Here is a 14,639-nt window from a genome sequence, read left to right as displayed (position 1 = left end):
ATCTTTCTCTAGTCGAAAGCATCAAGGTGGAGATTTTCTCAGAGAGTAGCTGAGCTTCCTTGGTCTGATTCTGCACATATACAGATTTCTTAAACCAGAACCTGGAGTATAAAGATGTAACAAGAAACTTGTTGAAGGCTTGCCTGCCAGTACTCTTTGATCATAATAAATAGTACGATTGCTCTGAGTTTTATTATGAAGAGAATCACCCCCACCATCTCCTGCTCTTCCATTGTCCCTCTTACCCCCAGTTCTGGCAGAATCAGTTAGCAGATGGCATTGTAGTCTTTACAGCAGCAAAATCGATCAAGTAATAATGCTGCCAGTTCAGACGCAGGGCTAAAAAAAAATCACCAAAGATGGTTCTAGCAGCAGGAAAAGTGCAGGAATCTATACCTCCAGCCTCTGATGTAATGAGATGCCTCTGTTCTGGTTCTGAACTGATCTGGTCACCCATTAAGGTTGTGCAAGTGAAATCTCATCAGCGCTTCTAAGCAGGGTCAACATATGACCTTGGGAGTTCTTTTCTTTCAGCAAGGATAAGCTAAATCCTCTCCTTCATAAAGCCATTTGAGTGGCCATTTTAGGTGGGTTTTTTTTTTTTTTTCTTTTTCTTTTTAACTTACAGCAGAAAAAGAGATGATTTCCGTCAGCTGTAGGCTTGCAGTGGAGAATCAAGAAATCAAAAGAACGGAGATCAAAGAAAATTGCTGAACTAGGTGTTAGATGCAGTCATTGATTTTTCTCCAGTTGTAGTTTTAAAAAAAATCCACAAAAATAGTAACGCATACAACAGTTGAATTTCTAATATGTTTTTGAAGCCAGAGATTGCTTCCTTCACGCTTTCACATGTAGAAACGGTTTTGTATAATATGACATAATAAAGCAGATCCTTAGCATTCCTGCTGTTTTGTTGTCAAAACCTTAAGAGAATCTACCAAAAAGATGTTTTGTTATTAAAACCTCTGCAATATAAATGTGTTTTTTAATGGAGACACTTAGGACTAGACTTATTATTTCAGCAACATTTATTTACTGGGAATCTGGAAAATTCTGACATACAATTGATTGATTGCTGTTTTTCTCCTATCTATAAATGCCATAAAGTAACACCTATCTGCTTTACTAGTAAGACTTCATTTATGTTAAGGGTTAATTGCTGTTTACTGCTGTTACTTAAGACTTAAATGTATAGATTCAATAAAATATTAATTATGTTTTTAAGTATTTCATGAGTGTGTGGGTTTCTTAAGTTTGATTTTGAACAGTTTCTGGGTAGCAGTAATGTTTTAAAATATGTGACAAACTGTTTTCATGTTGCATTCCCATATCTTGATATATGGTTTCCAAATGCTTATAATAGAATAGTCGTCATTAAAACAGGGTGGTGGCAGTATTATTAAAGGTAAAGACAAATAGTTCATTTCATTGGCATTTTATATGTTGGTATGCTATTTTCTATAGGGTGCAAGGATTGACTTGTTTTTCTTTGTGCTGTATTGTTCAATTAAATAAGTCAGGGTGATAACTTAAACACACAAATATTCATAGTTATGAATTTTCTAAGCAGTCTAATCTCCCAATTATATAGCATATATTATAGAGAGCTTCCCAGGTGAACTTAGTGGTAAAGAATCCGCTTGCCAATGCAGGAGAAGCAGGTTCGATTCCTGGATCAGAAAGATCCCCTGGAGGAGGAAATGGCAACCCACTCCAGTATTCTTGCCTGGAAAATCCCCTGGACAGAGGAGCCTGGTGGGCTACAGTCCAGAGGGTCGCAGAGAGTCAGACACGACTGAATGACTCAGCACACACACACATAGAGCATAATGAAATAAACATTATTATTAGAATTGGTGTCTGTAATTTGCCAGTGGATGGAAGAAGAGGCAAAAATGCCTGATTGTACTGACTTTTTGATTCAATAACTTGATAAAAGTTTTCCACCAAGTTTTAGTGTTTAGCCCAATTCCTGATGTCCCAGCAGGTTTATGATATAGAACAAATGAGGTTCAATAACAACTTGGAAAATAATTTAATATTTATGTATTATCATATAGATTATTTAAATCGCTGTTTCCACCGCATTTCATATTATGATTCTTAGTCCACTTCTCTGTTTATGGGTTTAGACTCTGTTTGAGTTTTCAATTCTATGTTTATTGTTCTCTTCTTTTTGTATCATAGACAGGATCACGGGACCATTCAAATCTCTCCATTCCTTCAAGAGCGGCTCTTCCTGCTGACACAATTGATGTTGGGGATTTTTTGCCATTGAAAGCTGAACTTGACACAACTTACACTTTCTTAAAGGAAACACTTATAAATCCTGCGCCCCTGGCATCATCTCAGTCGTCTCCAGTGACAATGTCTGCTACTGCCAAGCGACCAGCTCAGATTGGATTATGACTTTATGAAATCAAAAGCATGCAGGAAAAGTTAACAGTACAATTAAAATTGTTGTGATGGGGGATTTTCTTATCAGTTGAATTTTGTTTCAGCTCAAGTGGCCATGGGTTTTTAAAAATTGTGTAATATCTTGATGTGTTCAGGTATCTATGTCTCCTCGAATAATGAAATAACCAACTTTTTTCCCCTCTAAGTTTTATTTATTATCACAGTTACTCATTTTTATGTAACATATTTTTAAATGTTAAAGAATGACACATTTTAGGTAATTTCCTTCAGACTTAAAAAAATCAATAAGCCATTTTAGTCTCTATCTATCAAAGTTGTTTCATACTTGTCTATTTTAAAGCAGGACTGCAATACTTTAATAGGATTGAGAGAGCTATTTGAAATGTATGCCAATGATTCCTGTCATTTCATGGCAGCCCTGCCATGGTTCACTGAGCCCCCTCTTCTCTCTTGTCAGCTCAACTGAAGACAAGCATTTAGTTGCAAACTTTAAGCAGGTTGTGCAAAACAGAAATGATGTGACTGCTTCTCCTCCTGCACAATAATGTCACTCCTGGTCAATGTGAGAAGGTCAGGTTGCTCCTTGTAAAGCTACATGATACCACTTGCCCATTTGAACAAGTTAACTGCTGCATCTGGTCCCTGCAGGCATTGAAAACGCCTCCTTTTTAGCAAGCCTGCTTTTGATAAGAAAGTCGAGCACTTGTGCTGGGAAGATGTCTGTGGTGCTTTTAGGCACTTTTTAAGGACAGTTCCCACACCAGTACAGCACATAACATATTTAGAATAAGCTGAAAAACTTCAAGGTAATGGCTGTTTTGACCTTCAAAATAGACTCCTTTTTTGTTTGTGTGGTTGGTAGGACCCAAGAGTGACGCCCATCTTTGATGCTGACAGAATTTAAAACAAGGCCATTGCCCTGCATTTTCTGCCTTGTAGCACACAAAAGTAAAATTGTATGTCAGGCCGAGATGTCGGGGAGCTGACAAGATGCCCCAGTGACATTTCAGCTAGAAAGAGCAAGTGTCTTGCAACCAAGTGGTCAAATATCAAATAATAGGTCAAGCAAGAAGGAGCTGAGTTCTAACCACAAAGAGGTTTCTGGGAACTTACTTGACAAGCTTTTGGGTGCTTTGTGGCTTGACAAAGTGATGTTCTGTTGGGTATCGCTAGACAGACTGTTCTTTATCGCCTTCAGAAGATCAGACATTGACATTGATTAAACTCTTTAACCCTTAAAGGTTAAATCCTTGCAGTTTGCATCATAGTAAGTGAAGAACAAAAGGCTATTTGTAATACGTTATTTGTTTTTGTTTTAATCATTTAACTCCCCAGTGATATTAACTTCTGATGTGAGCTGTACTTTCTGATGAAGAGTTTTGATACAAAAATCCATATTTTATATTACGTTTCATTATGGAGTTTCATTATAGATACATTAGAAAACAACAGTATGTATTATGGAATCTATATTGTCTTAACAGTGACATTTGATTCAAATATACCCAGTTTTTAAGAATTTATTAATTGGCCTTGGTAAATAAAATTGGTGTACTATTTACGTATTAGCCAAATCAACCAAGTGATTTACACCATCTAAGATAACACAGCACTATTACTGTCATACTGTGTATTCTCATAGTACTGGGCCAATATAATAAGCTTTATATAAATCATCAGAAAGCTATTTCTATGAAGCAAAATAACATCTTTAACCAAATTTCTCTTAATTTTTTCCTTGGAGTTCTTTTTATTAACCATTCTGGGTTTTGAATATTAAAGGACATGCCCTGTGTAATATAATATAACATGTATGAAATTCAACTTGCAAATTTATTATAACACAGAAAATGCTGTTGTTTTTATATAGATCATAGAATAATTTCTGCATGTTTCAAAGTACTTTCTTTTGCCATTCCATATAGTAATTAATATATTGGCAATATAGGTATCAAATACGGTTCATATGACATCATTGAGCTTCCAATTCTCACACTGTAGAAAAACAATGTCACCTTACATCACATATATGTCTGGTGTGTGTATGTTTGTGTTAAATCTGTTTCTATATTCTAGTAATTAAAGGGGAAGGAGCACCTTTGTAAATTTTGCCTTGGACAGATGTTGGTCTTCTCGCCTTAATTTTACAGTCTGTTAATGGGATAACACCAGAAATAAATGTATATGTCTCTCCATTTATGTGAATATCTGATTTTATAGATAAACTTTATATAATTAATTCTGAACTATAAATTCAAGAAGATTATTAAATCAAATCAAAGCATGTCACATTTGTATCCAACTAGATGCTAAAGGCCATAGAGACTGAAGGATGAGCCTTCTGAGCAATCATTAGTATTCACTACCAAATATAGTAATTTTTATACCATATGCTTTTTTCCCCAGAAGTCAGACCCAGCAGGAGGAGAAGATTTAATGACATATCCTATGGAGATCTGAGAAACTCTAGACTGCTTCTGAGCACCTCAGTGACCAATCGCTGCATATTTGAGATCTGTTTTGTGTTGACGAGGATGGTTGCTCTATCAGCTTCTTTACTTCCTTAAGAATGATGTATAAAGTAGACTTTTCTCAGGAAGACAACTTCAAATATTTTTGGAAGGGAAGAGAATTTTTACTTTACCCTTTAGTATGTAGATTTTCTTACCTTCTGTGATCTAGAAAAATACTGTATCGTCCATCACCATCAAAGGGATTCTTAAAAGTTATTGTTTTGGCACCTAAATCATGCTTACTTATTGAGATTTTTTGCCAGCATGTTTAACATAAACATTTTAGACTGATGTAATATGAATGCAAAGAGGTGTACGAAATTGAGAGAATTGCCAGAAAGTGAAATTTGCTCAGTGGTGTCTGACTCTTTGTGACCCCATGGACTGTAGTCCATGGAATTCTCCAGGCCAGAATACTGGAATAGGTAGCCTTTCCCTTCTCCAGGGGATCTTCCCAACCCAGAAATCAAACTGGGATCTCCTGCATTGCAGGCAGATTCTTTACCAACTCAGTTATCAGGGAAGCCAATTCAGATAACTGCCAATTCAGTGATGATTTAAAGACAAAGGTAAATAGCCTCTTAAATAGTAGAATGATAACTTTACCAAAATGTCTAACTTTACTAAACTTGGCAACACTATTTATTTCACATTTATAATATCTGTTATCAAGCGCTCAATGAGAGCATTACTATTTTCATGTTACTTTATTTACCAGTTAGAGGTGACTTCCATGGCAATCCAGTAGTTAAGATTCTGCACTTCCACTGCAGGAGGTGTGAGTTTGATCCTTGGTTAGGGAGCTAAGATCCCCCAGCATGTGGCACTGCCCCCCACCAAAAGCATATTTACAAGTTACATCTGAATTCATTCTATAGACAATACTAAACAATGGTAAATTGATCTTATTTTACTATGCACTTTTTATACACAACTTTTTTAATATAAAAAGTGGAAAGTAACTGATATTTGTTGAGCAACTATTCTATGCCAGCTGTTATAGCAAAACTCTAATGTTCTCACGTATAAACCTCTTGGGTATTTCCATTACCATCTTATAGATGAATAACTGAGCATCTAAATTGTTAAGCATTTACCTAAGATCACACAGAACCTAGTAATTACTAAGTCCAGAGTTATAACTCCAAAGCCCACGTTACTTCTACTTTGCCAGGCCTGACTTCAAGAAATAATTAGCAGTTTTTAAAGAGGACAAAAAAAAATTTTTTTTAATTTCATGATTAGTTAGGAATAATTTTCAGAAGTGTGTTTTGGTATGAAATCTAGATCATTTATCCATTGACTGCATAAAACACACCCCTCCCTCTGTATGACTAGTAATGTGAAGAAGAGTAACATTGATCCTTACCTTTCAAAGGACCCAGTTCAGTTCAGTTCAGTCACTCAGTCTTGTTCGACTCTTTGCGACCCCATGAATTGCAGCAAGCCAAGCCTCCCCATCCATCACCAACTCACGGAGTTCACTCAGATTCACGTCCATTGAGTCAGTGATGCCATCCAGCCATCTCATACTCTGTTGTCCCCTTCTCCTGCCCCCATCGCTCCCAGCATCAGAGTCTTTTCCAATGAGTCAACTCTTTGCATGAGGTGGCCAAAGTACTGAAGTTTCAGCTTTAGCATCATTCCTTCCAAAGAAATCCCAGGGCTGATATCCTTCAGAATGGATTGGTTGGATCTCCTTGCAGTCCAAGGGACTCTCAAGAGTCTTATCCAACACCACAGCTCAAAAGCATTAATTCCTCGGTGCTCAGCCTTCTTCACAGTCCAACTCTCACATCCATACATGACCACTGGAAAAACCATAGCCTTGACTAGATGGACCTTAGTCGGCAAAGTAATGTCTCTGCTTTTCAATATGCTATCTAGGTTGGTCATAAGTTTTCTTCCAAGGAGTAAGCGTCTTTTAATTTCATGGCTGCAATCACCATCTGCAGTGACTTTGGAGCCCAGAAAAATAAAGTCTGCCACTGTTTCCACTGTTTCCCCATCTATTTCCCATGAAGTGATGGGACCAGATGCCATAATCTTCGTTTTCTGAATGTTGAGCTTTAAGCCAATATTTTCACTCTCCTCTTTCACTTTCATCAAGAGGCTTTTTAGTTCCTCTTCACTTTCTGCCATAAGGGTGGTGCCATCTGCATATCTGAGGTTATTGATATTTCTCCCGGCAATCTTGATTCCAGATTGTGTTTCTTCCGGTCTAGCGTTTCTCATGATGTCCTCTGCATATAAATTAAATAAGCAGGGTGACAATATACAGCCTTGACACACTCCTTTTCCTATTTGGAACCAGTCTGTTGTTCCATGTCCAGTTCTAACTGTTGCTTCCTTACCTGCATACAGATTTCTCAAGAGGCAGGTCAGGTGGTCTGGTATTCCTATCTCGTTCAGAATTTTCCACAGTTTATTGTGATCCACACAGTCAAAGGCTTTGGCATAGTCAATAAAGCAGAAATAGATGTTTTTTCTGGAACTCTCTTGCTTTTTTGATGATCCAGTGGATGTTGGCAATTTGATCTCTGGTTCCTCTGCCTTTTCTAAAACCAGCTTGAACATCTGGAAGTTCACGCTTCACATATTGTTGAAGCCTGGCTTGGAGAATTTTGAGCATTACTTTACTAGCGTGTGAGATGAGTGCAATTGTTCAGTAGTTTGAGCATACTTTGGCCTTGCCTTTCTTTGGGATTGGAATGAAAACTGACCTTTTCCAGTCCTGTGGCCACTGCTGAGTTTTCCAAATTTGCTGGCATATTGAGTGCAGCACTTTCACAGCATCACCTTTCAGGATTTGAAATAGCTCCACTGGAATTCCATCACCTCCCCTAGCTTTGTTCATAATGATGCTTTCTAAGGCCCACTTGACTTCACATTCCAGGATGTCTGGCTCTAGGTGAGTGATCACACCATCATGATTATCCGGGTCGTGAAGCACCATTTATTTTGTTTACCAGTGTCTCTAACTTGGGCTCAGAGACTGCACAAATGCTCTTAGAACAGACGCTCAGTTGAAAGCTATTGATAGTAAGCCAGTCTGACCAAGCTGTAACTTCCCAGTGGAAAATAATGGCATATGCTGAATAAAGGTTATCAAGAAAACATCAACTTATATATATCCTAGGATGGAGATGGAGATTTTAAAAGATGTTTTTTGAGCTGATGTCATAGACTGAATAATGACCCCAAAGATATCCCTGTCTAATCCCTGGAACCGTAACTTACATGGTAACAGGGGCTTTGTGGGTGTGATTAAGTTAAGGATCTTGAGATGGGGAGATAATCCTGGATAAGCTGGGTAATGCAGTCACAAATGTCCTTGTGGGAGAGCGAGGTAGAAGTTGATTTGACTACAGAGAGGAAAAGGTGATATGATAATGGAAGCAGAGATTCAGGGAATGCCCTTTTAAGGTGAAGGATGTGACTGTGGGCTGAGGATACAGGTGCTGCTAGAAGGTGATAAAGGCCAAGAAACAGACTTACCTGTCAAGGGTCTAGAAAGGTAAGAGAATAAACTCGTGTTGGTTTAAGCCACAGTTGTAGCCCACCAGACTCCTCTGTCCATAGAATTCTCCAGGCAAGAATACTGGAGTGGGTAGCCATTCCCTTCTCCAGGGGATCTTCCTGACCCAGAAATCAAGCCTGGGTCTCATGCATTGCAGGAGGATTCTTTACTGTCTGAGCCATTAGGGAAGCCTTTTAAGCCACAAGTTTGTAGTAATTTGTTGTAGCAGCCATGGGAAACTAAAACAACCAGTAAACTTTAATGTTTTTTTGAAAAGATTCATGCATTGATCTTTTAATGTTTTCTAACAAAAATAATTTCTTCTTTTAAACTGTTCTGATCAGTTGCTTTCATAATTGAAAGTCACATATTTTTAGGTTTCCATTTTATATTCCTGGCTTCTGAATACAATAAACAGTGATTGTCTACCTGGGACATTTAGTCACTTTTCTGTTGCCATCATTTTTGATAGTTTTTAAATTAACTTGTAACTTCAGTATGTATTTTAATGTTCATAGCTTTAAAAAGGTATCATGCTTTAAAAAGGTATGAGGGTCTATTGTTTTAATTTGGTTCCCTTTTTGTTGGCATATTTCTATAGCTTTTTTACAAAAGAGATTCAAACTTGAAAAACTTTATCTTAATTGTAGCTTAAAATAATGATTCAGAATTTATAAATCATATCTTAAATACACCAGAGCATTTTTTCTTTACTGTTTACCCATGAGTTCAACATATGTCCCTAGTCATTTATCCATTTTTAAATTACAATTGAAGTGAAAAAATTTTAATAATTTCCACACAATGAAATCTTCAAAAAATTTTATTGTATAATATTTGAGTATATTTTGTCATCACTTTGTTGAAATCAAGTAGTTTAAAAAAAATGGTATCATTAGTGAGAACAACTTGAAATGATTATGTTCAATATAATGAAACCTAAACTACTGAAGGCTTAAACCTAGAATGTTAAATATTTCAAATACAGCAAAAACAAGCAAATAAACAAACAAAACCGCCTCTGGTTTTGTAAGGAACACATCCGTCCCTCTTGGTTAAGTGAGACATAAATATGTGCATTTTACATATTGGTGGAAGAGCTCCATCTTTTCTCAAGAACCTTGGCAGTTGTATAACATCTATTTTCTGGCCATGAAATGTGTTGATTGGCACACCCAGGGTATCAGATGTCCTGTGAGTTCATACCTTGGGTGCTTTCATATTTTCTCTGAACTATTCCCTGCATGAGCCTTTCTTGTTTGTTTGTTTTAAATCAAGCTGACTCACAAACAAGTCTTCCAAACAGTGTCTTCTGTGCAAATTAAATTTCCATTGACATCTCAGATGGAAAATTTGTTCTTAATCTTTGCAGTAGTGAGATCTAATTGATATTGCATGCTGTCAGTGGTAAAATATCTGGATACAGTGCTAGAAGGAGATAAATCAAAACAGAGTTCTGCTCTTTCCTCTAAATCACCTTGTGTGTGGGTTTGTTAGATGGTTAGGCATAGGTTTTCAAAGCACTGACCTTAATGCTAGTCATGCAGCAGAAGCCCCACACAGGTTTTGAAAACTACTGGGTTAATGTTATCTGAAAACAGGTTTTATTTTTGTGGTTTAATAGAGTCATGCTTCATTGTCTTTTATTGCATGTTAATGCCAATGAAGTGCTGATTGTTGACAGAGTCCTCCCAGCGAAGCAGCTCCAGCAATGTTGAGCTGCTCTAGGAAACTATGTAAAATAAAAAGTCTTATTTAGATCTGTAGAAGACTCCACTGACAGGTTAAGCGCTATCAGATATTCATAAATGTTCACTAATGACAAGAATATAAGGGGAGCTACCTGTTCTCAACAGATTCCTTCTGTTTGGGGGTATTTATATAAGGGGGAAATCGTAAATGCAATCCAGAGTAAATGGAATCATACTGAATGCCTAGTAGAAAGCACCATGTAAAAATAAATATGGAATATAGACTAGGATAGCTAATTTTTGTCTTTTTTCTTCCAGCAACGGGCAAAATGTAACTTTTTCTTTGATTTTTCTAAGCTCACCTCTGAACTAAAAGTGAGATACTGTCCCAGTAAAACTGCATAGAAAGCTATAGCACCTGAACACTCCAACTCATTGTGAGTCCTTGCGTGGTTCCAGAAGCACATCTTGTAGTCACACTTGAGTTTTCTTCTGGACTGGAGAGAAATAATTCCCAAGTATATATTGTGAAGACTAGAGAGAGATTCCTATGAAGCAGAATTCACATTCACAGTCAGAATTAAAGTCGTGCTTTCAGGTAATTAATGGTGGTGACCATCCATAACATCATCTATAGGAAATGACAACCCACTCCAGTATTCTTGCTGGGACAAACCCAGCAAGAGTTTGTGGACAGAGGAGCCTGGCAGGCTACAGACCATGGGATCGAAAAGAGTTGGACATGGCTGAGCAGACATGCACCGCACTTCACCAGTCTCTTCAACAAATGATACTGAGAAAAACGGACATACACCATTTACAAAAACAAAAAGGGTTAGACTTGAATGTAAGGCCTGAAGCCGTGAAACTCCTAGAAGAAGACAGAGGCAGTATACACTCTTTGATATCGATATTAGCAATACTTTCTGGTCCTGTCTGCTCATACAAGGGTAACAAAGGCAAAAACAAACAAATGGGACTGTATCAAAGTAAAAGTTTTTTTGCACAGTGAAGAAAACTGTCAACAAACAAAAAGCCAATGTACTGAAACAAGATATTTACAAATTATGTATCTGAGAAAGGTTATATTCAGTATGTAAAAAGAGCTTACACAGCTTATTATCATAAAAAATAACTTGATTAAAAATGGGCATAGGAGCTAAACGGACATTTTCCAGGGAAGACATAAAGACACATGAAAAGATGCTCAGTATCACCTATCATCAGGGAAAAGCAAATTGTCTATTTATTATTGAGTTGTAAGAGTTGATATATTCTGGATACAAGTTCCTTCTATATGTTTTGCAAATATTTTCTTCCATTTTTGTGGGTTGGCTTTTTACTTATTTAATAGTCCCTGCCTCTTGAGAAACCTGTATGCAGGTCAGGAAGAACAGTTAGAACTGGACAAAGAACAACAGACTGGTTCCAAATAGGAAAAGGAGGACGTCAAGGCTGTATATTGTCACCCTGCTTATGTAACTTATATGCAGAGTACAGCATGAGAAACACTGGGCGGGACGAAGCACAAGCTGGAATCAAGATTGCCGGGAGAAATACCAATAACCTCAGATATGCAGATGACACCACCCTTATGGCAGAAAGTGAAGAAGAACTAAAGAGCCTCTTGATGAAACTGAAAGAGGAGAGTGAAAATATTGGCTTAAAGCTCAACATTCAGAAAACTAAAATCGTGGAATCTGGTCCCATTACTTCATGGCAGATAGATGGGAAAACAATGGGAACACTGGCTGACTTAATTTTGGGGGGCTCCAAAATCACTGCAGATAGTGACTGCAGCCATGAAATTAAAAGGCGCTTAGTCCTTGGAAGGAAAGTTATGACCAACCTAGAGAGCATATTAAAAAGTAGAGACATCACTTTGCCAACAAAGGTCCATCTAGTCAAGGCTATGATTTTTCCAGTAGTCATGTATTTATGTGAGAGTTGGACTATAAAGAAAGCTGAGCATTGAAAAATTGATGCTTTTGAACTGTGGTGCTGGAGAAGACTCTTGTGAGTCCCTTGGACTGCAAAGAGATCCAGCTATTCTAGCCTAAAGGAGATCAGTCCTGATTGTTCATTGGAGGGACTGACCTTGAAGCTGAAACTCCAATACTTTGGCCACCTGATGCAAAGAACTGATTCACTGGAAAAGACCCTGATGCTGTGAGGAGAAGGGGATGACAGAGGATGAGATGGTTGGATGGCATCACCAACTCAATGGATATGAGTTTGGGTAAACTCCGGGAGTTGGTGATGGACAGGGAGGCCTGGTGTGCTGTGGTCCATGGGGTTGCAAAGAGTTGGACATGACTGAGTGACTTAACTGAATTGAACTGAAGCAAGAAAGTTTTAATTTGGGTTAAGTTTTGTTTTTTGTTGTTGCTTTTACATGCTTTTGATATGATATCTGGAGAACAATGCCTAATCCAGTTCACAAAGATTTGCTCTAGTTTCATGAGTTAATTTCTGTATATAGTGTGAGGTAGGGGTCCAACTTTATTATTTTTCAAGTAAATTCAGTTGTCCCAGTACCCCTTGTTATAAGACTATTCTTTTTCCATTAAGTTGTCTTGGCACACTTCATAAGTCATTTTGCTCTATAGATCTAAGGGCCTTTTTCTAGAATCTCTATTCTTTCTATTGATCTATGTTATGTCTATTCTTAGCCAGAACCACACTGTCTTGACTACCATAGCTTTGAAGTTAATTTTTGAAATTGAAACGTGTGAGTCCTCCCAACTTTTTTTAAGAGATTGTTTTGGTCCTTTATGCTTTGTATTTCTACCTGAATTTTAGGATCAGCTTTTTGCCAAATGATTTTTATGCATCTATTGACATGATCATGTGTTTTTGAGCTTTATTCCATTAATATGATCAGAGAAGGCAATGGCAACCCACTCCAGTGTTCTTGGGTGGAGAATCCCAGGGACGGGGGAGCCTGGCGGGCTGCCATCTGTGGGGTTGCACAGAGTCGGACACAACTGAAGCGACTTAGCAGCAGCAGCAGCAGCAGCAGCATTTCTACTACACCACTGGAGTGGGTTGCCATTTCCTTCTCCAATGCATGAAAGTGAAAAGTGAAAGTGAAGTCGCTAAGTCATGCCAGACTCTTAGCGACCCCGTGGACTGCTCCCTGTTGCTGCTGTTAAGTCGCTTCAGTCATGTCCGACTCTGTGTGACCCCATAGACGGCCTCCTACCCGGCTCCTCTGTCCCTGGGATTCTCCAGGCAAGAACACTAGAGTGGGTTACCATTTCCTATGTTCCATCAATTAAATTTCACATATTAAACCAATCTTGTGTTCCTGGGATAAATGTCACTTGGTCATGATGTGGTGTATAAACCTTTTTTTTTTATGTTGCTGAATTCCATGTGCCAGGATTTGTTGAAGATCTTGCATCTCTGTTTATAAAGGATATTGGTCTGAAGGGTGTTTGTTTGTTTGTTTGGTATTAGGTTAGGACTGAGCTCAGAGAAAATGAACGGGAAATTCTCCCTCCTCTTCTATTTCTTGGAAGAGTTTGGGAAAAATTGATGTGATTTTTTTCTCTATATGTTTAATAGAATTCACTACTGAAGATTTCTGGATCTGGTCTTTTCTTTGTTGGAAGTTTTCAAAAATATTTTAAACTTTTAAAAAATAGTGGTTTTAAATATATGGCTGTGGTTTAGTCGCTAAGTCATGTCTGACTCTTTTGCAACCCCATGGACTATAGCCTGCCAGGCTTTTCTGTCCATGGGATTTCCCAGGCAAGAATACTGGAATGGATAGGGATTCCTTTCTCCAGAGGATCTTCCTCACCCAGGGATTGAACCTGGGTCTCCTGCATTGCAGGCAGATTCTTTAGCAATTGAGCCACCAGGGAAGACCTCCCCGCTCCCACTCCCGCACCTTAAATATATATAAAACATAAAATGTATTATTTTAATAATTTTTCTTATTCAATCTTTACTAAGACCAAGCTGTAGCGTTTAGCAAAACTTTAATGAATACCTGAAAATAAGACAATTTTATCATAGAAGTGAAGTGAAGTCGCTCAGTTGTGCCCGACTCTTTGCAACCCCATGGATAGTAGCCTGCAGCAAGCTCCTCCGTCCATGGGATTTTCAAGGCAAGAAGTACTGGAGTGGGTTGCCATTTCCTTCTCCAGGGAATCTTCCGAACCCAGGGATCGAACCCATGTCTCTCACATTGTAGACAGACACTTTACCGTCTGAGTCACCAAGGAAGTCATAGAAAAGAAAGTATTAAAATGGAAATAGATGTTGTTCAGTCATTCAGTCATGTCCGACTCTGAGACCCACCAGACTGAAGCATGCCAGTCTTCCCTGTCCTTCGCTATCTCCCGGAGCCAGGTCAAACTCATGTCTATTGAGTCAGTATAATGCAATCCAACTGTCTCGTCTTCTGTCACCCACTTCTCCTCCTGCCCTCAATCTTTCCCAGCTTCAGGGTCTTTTCCAGAGAGTTAGCTCTTCAGATCAGGAGGC

The 14,639-nt window shown here is 38.1% G+C and overlaps 1 protein-coding gene across 1 annotated transcript in view; it reads left to right on the top strand.

Annotated features, from left to right (window-relative positions):
• Window positions 1–2,409, top strand: part of CCDC171 (coiled-coil domain containing 171) — a 321,044-nt gene extending 318,635 nt beyond the window's left edge. The window contains exon 25 of the mRNA XM_052645254.1: window positions 2,188–2,409. Coding sequence (XP_052501214.1) covers window positions 2,188–2,409 — 222 coding nt within the window. The remainder of the gene's footprint in view (window positions 1–2,187) is intronic.
• Window positions 2,410–14,639: the final 12,230 nt, after the last annotated feature.

This window comes from Budorcas taxicolor, chromosome 8 (genome assembly GCF_023091745.1).
Source record: "Budorcas taxicolor isolate Tak-1 chromosome 8, Takin1.1, whole genome shotgun sequence".
NCBI lineage: Eukaryota > Metazoa > Chordata > Mammalia > Artiodactyla > Bovidae > Budorcas > Budorcas taxicolor.
Note: the sequence above shows the minus strand (reverse complement) of the source record. Positions and strands in the feature narration are given on the sequence as shown.